Genomic DNA, 7,177 nt, shown 5'->3' with positions numbered 1-7,177 from the left:
TCCTGCAGCCTCAACCTGCTGGGCTCCGGCGATCCTTCCGCCTCAGCCTTCCCAGTAGCCGGAATTACAGACATGCACTACCACACCCGGCTGAATTTTTGATTTTTATTGTAGAGATGAGGTCTCGTTGCCCAGGCGGGTCTCGAACCCGCGGGCTCAGGCAATCCCTCACCTCAGCCTCCCAAAGCCGCGGGATTACAGGCTGAGCCACCGAGCCCAGCTGTTATGTGAATTTTATTTCTCTGATTTATAATTGTACTTGGCACTAGCCAGCAAGAATTGAGTGACTGATTTATGTAAAAGCAACAACATTGCATGAAATTAACTTTTAATTTAGGAAAAAACCTGTTAATAGAAGACCAATTAACTCCTGTCAATAATACATATAGGATATATTTCCCTTTTTGCAATTTCAAAATCATAATTCCACCTTGTATATAGGATAAGAAATTAGATAAACTACTGCTAAAGTGTACTTTTGTTTATTTTAAATTTGTGTAGTTTCACGATTAGTTCCTTAGCATATTGTCAGTTTATGAATTTTTAGATTTTAAGATACATTTTAGAAAAAAGTTGTTAAGCGATGCTGGTCATTTTTATAACAGAACCTCTCCTTTCTTCAAAGGTTTCTGCTAATTTTACAGACTACTTTATTTAGCGTTACACAAAGACATTCTAAATGTCTTGTGTAGAAAGAGAACAAAAGTAATTTTCATACGTTAAACCATTTAACTGCTTATTCTGGGAGCGGGTATTTTTTTGTGGTGAGCCTGGATGACTTTTTAGTGTGGGTATTAAATGCTAGAATGCCTCAGAGTTACATATTAAAAGTATGAGGGTTGCTTAATGTTGGTTAAACACTTACCTAAACTGCTACTTAATATGTGCACATATTTTCTTATAAGATGTTTTACTTTAAACCAGCACAAGTAACCTTAATTCTCTAAGGTCTTTATATCTTATTTATGTTCATTGGGATGGGAGAGGAAAGGGATCTTTTTAGAGTTACTATGAAAAGTTTTAGATAATAAAGCCAAAATCTTACCTGGGCCAAATAATGCCTAATCTTGTTTAGAACATGTAATTATAGAAGTTGCTGAGGGATTCTCATTAGCTCCTGTATATTTCTGAGATTCCTGATCTCCTCTGATTTCTACACTCATTAATCAGATGTTTCGAATATAATCATACATATGATAAAATTGTTTCTGTGCCCAGGGAAATAGTTGTCTATTTTTATACAACTTTAAACATTGAGTGATTGTTTAAAAATATTTAATATATGTATTAAAGGTTTACATTTATTGTATATGAAAAATACACGTTTTGTTAACACTTAGACTGCATGAACCTGTATTAACTCTGAATTATTAGATGTGGGGAATTTAGCAAAGTGAGATCTGAAAGGGATAAGGTACACTCTCAAGAATTGGGGTCTCAAGTAGAGAAGCTAGCATAAGGGTTTGAAAAGGAGTCAGCGGAGGCCAGGAAATGAAGTTGAGATTTGCAGAGGGAATGAGAGGGCTAGGAAAGTTTGCTCCTCCTGGCCTTCGTCCTGCTATGCAGGCAGAACTTCAGCAAATGCTGGGAAGTCTTTAGAAGATCTTGTTGTGGTCACCTTCTTCATTTTCTCTTCTTTCTTTTGCTTGTATGCTTCTCTTTTCTCCAAGTCATTTTAAGATGCCGAGGTCAGCAGGTGCTTAAGTGCCGGAATGAAAATAGACTTTGCTTCTCTCCTCCCTCTCCCGGCGGCGGCTTCTGCTCCTTGTATGCTAGGTCTCCACTAATATAGAAAATGGGGTCATTGGGAAATGTGGCACTAATTTTGAGGAGTGGCAGGGTAAGGAAGAAGTGGTTTGGAGAATATTCTAGTGATTATGGAATAGTGAGGAAAATCCAAGAGAAGCAAAGTCAACAGTTGTTAACAAAGAAGTATAGAGAGTATGTGGACAGACTAGCCAAGCACACTCTTCCTACTTGAAGTCTCTTCCTGAAAATAGTGGCATTTGGGAGATAGGAGGGACTGATTTCCTTTATTCACTACATTAAATTCTCTAGTCATTTAAAAACCTCTAAATAATTTAGTGTTCTTATGTGTGAAAAAAATGTTCTTTACTATAAAACACAAATTTAAAAAATAATTCTCCAAAGCACTTTTCTTGCCTTCTTTAGGCCATCAGTTGACAAAATACTTTAAAAAGTAAAAAAAAACCAAAAAACAAAAAAACCCATAAAGATCACGTGTTTCTGTTTTGAGTGGGTTACATTCACAAGAAAAGCATACACAGACTCATTCTATTACATAAATATTTTTCCCATTAAGGTCTAGCCCTCTGGATTATGTGCTAAGAATTGGTTGCTAAATACTGCAGCAGTTGGCTCCAGACTCCAATTTTTTTTTAACTTGTATTTTGATCTGTGCCTTTTTTTAAAGCTACTCTTTCATTAATTTGTGGGGACCTTAATGGAAGTGACCCAAATATTTGTTGGATATAATCTTCCATCCTTATCCTTTGTAGATGGGGAACAAAACCAAACAAAAACCATTTTCTAGAACAGAAGTTATTATTCAGTTTTTAAAACATATGCGGATATTTTTCCAACTTATGCTTTATGCGATTTTTAGTCATGTCTTAAGAAGAAAATTAAAAACATGCTTTTTTTTTTTCTAAGTACCATAGACAGAACCTTTTGTATTAGCATTCTCCAGGGCATCGTTCAATTAAGTGTGATAGTGTGATGGAGAAATGCCCTGAAGATTTTTCCTGTTATGTCAAAAAAGCTTAAAAAACTTTATTACTAAGTCATTCTTTTCCTTGTTATCCTCATCTCAAGGGATGAGGATCCTTGAAGAATTCCGCCTTGTAAATTTGAGACTTGCTTAACAATAATAAAAAGAACAAGTCTCAAAACAAACAAATGCAGGAACTCTCTACTCATAATCATGTCTAGGATGACTCTTTGAACAGCTTTCACTTGGCAATATAAAATACTTTTTTATGTAGAAGATTTAAGTTAATAATCTGACACATCAGATAGAGTATGCTGCCAATTCCTTGGAATAAATGTAGCTTCAGCCTTAAAAATATTGCAGAGATGATTCAGCCACACCTTCAAGTAAAGTTGTCTATCACTGACTGTCTCTTTTTTTCTCTTGCCATGGTAACAGGAGGGACAACTAATTAGATTAAAAGGGGATGAATGATACGTGGATACAAACCAAGTATTTTTGTGAAAGTATTTTCACATAACTCACTTTTAAACTGTAGACTTTTCGTAATTTTATAGTGGTGTAAGGATAAGCCAGATGTGAGAACAGTGTTATCTTACCATGGAAGGAACTAACCTTTTAGACAAATCATTATTTAAAGAATCTGTCCAGTGGCAGTTATCTCTGCCTGATTACTGTGTATCTAACACTGCACTGGTCCTGGCATCCCTTGGATGGGCAAGACAGATTTGTCCCTTACCCTTAGGTAACTTAGAGTTAATGTGTAACCTTTGCCAAGTCACCTAAAGTTCTGTGATACGGTTTTTTATTCTGTAAAACGAAGCAGAAGCGAACAAAACAGACACACAAGGACATGAGGAGTATGGCAAGAGGTAACAGTATTTAAATAGACTGGTCAGAGAAGTCCTCACTGAGGAAGTGGAAGAAAATTCCAGTAAAGGAATCAGCAAGCACAAAGACTCTGAGGTGGGAGAGGGCTTTTGTGTTCAAGACAATAGCAAAGAGACAAAGTTGGCTGGAGAAGAGGCAGAAAGTGAGAGCCTTACAGCAAATGGGGACGTAAAGGGAACTGGGGATAAAATCTGTGAAGTCCTTCTAGGCCACCCCAGAGGACTTTGGCTTTTAGTCAAAGTTAAAAGGTCCTGAGCAAAACAGTTACATGATTTGTGTTTCAGAATGATCACAATGCTGTAGGGAGAATAGACTGTGTTGAAAGGAGGGTGTGTAGTTTTTCTTTTGTCTTCTGTATTCTATTGCTAAGAAACCTGTTTTCTGCCTAATCATATTTCTCCACAAAAGAATAAACCATTGCATGTTTGCTGTTGGGTAATAAAAGTTGACCTAAGCCACAGAAGCTCAGATTAACTTAAAAATTATTCATGAGAATTTCATTAAGTGTATGAAATGGTGGGTTGGTATATAATCCATAGTTGATTTTCTCTAGATAATCTTTTAACTTGTTCATGTTTTTAGCCTTGGGGCTCTATTTTACGGAATTGGAATTTCTTAGCTGTGACGCATCCAGGTTACATGGCATTCCTCACATATGATGAAGTGAAAGCACGACTACAGAAATACAGCACCAAACCTGGAAGGTAAGACTGTTCAGCAGTAATGTTCTGTGACATATCTAAACATGAGAAGTCCTCTGTGGTTCCTAAGTAAATCAGTAGCACCAACTGGGGACTTGGGAGTAGAGTAAAAAAGCTCTGAGACCAAAATGGTGCTTTTAAATTGCATCCTTTAAATTGATACATTGTGTTCGCTCTGAACTTAGTGTTCATAAAGTAAAAGGGTATGTTTCCCTGTTTTCTTGATACCGGTGTTTTTGTACAAAATTGTATGTGTGTATGTGAAGACTTAAATATTGTGCTAAAGATAAAATAAATAGAATAGTTTTATGTCCATTATTTTAGGGTATTTTAAAGACATTCAATTAGGCTCTATGTTAAATACATATTGAATTTAAATATACATATAAGTATATGATAAATACATCTAGATACATAGACACATATAAACTTACTGTTGCAATCCAAGCCAATTTCATTTCCTTGAAAACTTCTTCCATAATATTTCATGTTTTTTACAGCCTCAGAATTTGCTTTATTTTACAGATGATGAAACTGAGTGAGACTTGGAGAGGTTGACTGGTCAGCCCTTTTAGCTTTGGCCAAGAAATCGCACCTTAGTGATGACAAATCTGGGACCAGAAAAATCTGTCTCTTCCCTGGTTCAGTGCATTTTTTCCTATATACCACCTAGAAGTGCACTAGGCACATAGTAGGCATTTGTACTATGGCACTTGTATTATGGCAGCCAGTGTGCTGGGTACAGCAGTAGTGACATTAGAGACCTGTCTTAGAGTTCTCACATTTTAGTAGGAGATGCCATTCTGATATCCATTAGTGTACTGATTTTTCATATGGAGAGCATTTCATTCTGGGATTGAGTTTCATTGTTTTCTAATGTCTACCTTTTTCTTTCAGCATCATTTTTATTTGATTTGAAGTATATAGAGTGTTTGTCCTTTAACCAATTATTCTTAAGGAAAAGTTAATAGTGTTGATTCCTTTCGACTCTGCTGTAATAGATCTTTCCATTTCTTTTTTTTTTTTTTAAGGAAGAATTCATATAGTATATAAAAAGGAGCTAGTGAGTACAGAAAACACTTTGGCTCCTGTTGGAATTTTATGTTTAACCTAAAGAGAGTTGGTTCTCATTGTGACCATGAGAGCAGGTCAGGTATTTTGCATGTTGATCATGGCTTAGATGAATCAGTGCGTTTCTTTCAGGAGTCTCTTGTGACTAGATTTTTTTCCATAATTTTTACTTTCTTGATTGATGTCATATAAAGTATCTTTGCTCCTAGAGTATGATTTGAAAAATGTGATGTGGTTGCAATTGTGCAGTCGTACAAATTTGGCATGTAAGTTCTTTTAAAAATTATCCGGTCTGATCCTATAAAAATAATAAGGAAACAGAACTTCTTTTCGTTTGTTCTCTTGTTCAACATCATGGAGATCATGAATTACATTGTTGGTAGGAAAAGTTGAGTCTCATTGGTATCTCTTAGTGAATTACTATCCTCTGATAAGAACATTTGATATAAGATCCACTGGAATACTTATCTTCTAATGGATCATGTCATGTACAGCTTTTTTATGTCAGTCATACCTAAAAAAGAATAGGATATTATCCTCTGAAAAACATCATCCTTTCTTTCCTATCTTGACATGTAAATAATTTTTCTGTTAAATTCTAGATATATACTGATGAATAGTCTATAATAAATTATAACATATAAAGTGTAATATATTTAAAATGTGTTTAGGAAAATACTCGGTGAAAAAAATCAAATAATTTTAATAAATATTTGCTTTAGAGAATATCTGTGTCTAACTGGTTTTTTTCTTTTGAAAAGTATTTCATCTCTTTGACTTCATAGTAAGAAAATAGTTCTGTCTAGTCCAAGAACAGTTGGATTCCTTAGATTGTGTTATATTGGAGATCCAGCTGACAAAATATTAATTACCTAGTGAAGTTAGTTACGTTTGAGAATCTAGAGAAATATCCGTTAGATGACTTACAGTGTTAAAAGAGTGGCCTTGAACTCAAAATCACCCTGTCAACTTGAAACAAATTCATCTGGTTATGTTAAGTATGACAATTAAGAGAGCAGGATGCTAAAAATAAAGCAAAAATTCACTTCATGAGGTTGGGAAGGGATAGCCATCAGCAGAATGATCAGCAGCAAATGATGTAAAAATATACAAATGAAATGAAACAGGAAAAATGTGTATGGGAGAAGGAAATTGTTCTGAACAGCCATTATGGCTCTTAACAAATTGCTAGTATCACTATCCTTTACTTATATGAATTGCGTGAGCCTGTAATAATTCGTTTTAGAAACATCATTCTAAATGTTTGGAGCAACAGAAAAGGGTATTGGTTAAAAAGTGAGCAGTTTCACAAGTATGTGTTTCAATATTTACTAGATTCTTACTATATGAATGAATATAGAATTACATTTAAAATTACTAACAATGCAGGTTTGAAATTATTTTCTTCATGTTAATATACTCTGCAAATTCTGCTGAGATCCATAGTACACATAGATGTTTAATATTTCTATGTAACATTGACTTAATTTGAAAGAATTTTGTCATATTAATCTCTTAATGTAACGATTTAATAGTCCACTTCTGAATTATAACTTACAATGACTTTCTATTTTTTGGGCATTTGTCAGCATCATAGCCATGTCTGTGCGGCATTATTTTATCTGATTCTGATTAAGAATGCCAATAATTGACAGGTTGATATCTCATTTTCAGGGTCTTTAGGGTTATATGTTTATAGACTATGTTTTAGACTTCCTGAACAAGTCTTTTTCCAAAGATTCCATCACCATAGAAAGTTCTTGATATTTTAAAATCACAACTT

At 34.6% G+C, this 7,177-nt stretch overlaps 1 protein-coding gene across 2 annotated transcripts in view; it reads left to right on the top strand.

Moving 5' to 3' along the window:
* CBLB (Cbl proto-oncogene B) overlaps positions 1-7,177 on the top strand; it is a 205,099-nt gene that overhangs the window by 116,122 nt on the left and 81,800 nt on the right. For both annotated transcript variants that reach the window (XM_008058923.1, XM_008058921.1), the window contains exon 6: positions 4,205-4,326. In XM_008058923.1, the coding sequence (XP_008057114.1) occupies positions 4,205-4,326 (122 nt within the window). The remainder of the gene's footprint in view (positions 1-4,204; positions 4,327-7,177) is intronic.

This window comes from Carlito syrichta, unplaced genomic scaffold (assembly GCF_000164805.1).
Source record: "Carlito syrichta isolate Samal-C Ts95f unplaced genomic scaffold, Tarsius_syrichta-2.0.1 Scaffold303651, whole genome shotgun sequence".
In the NCBI taxonomy this organism is placed as follows: domain Eukaryota; kingdom Metazoa; phylum Chordata; class Mammalia; order Primates; family Tarsiidae; genus Carlito; species Carlito syrichta.
The sequence above is the reverse complement of the archived record's forward strand: the minus strand, read 5'-3'. Positions and strand labels throughout refer to the sequence as shown.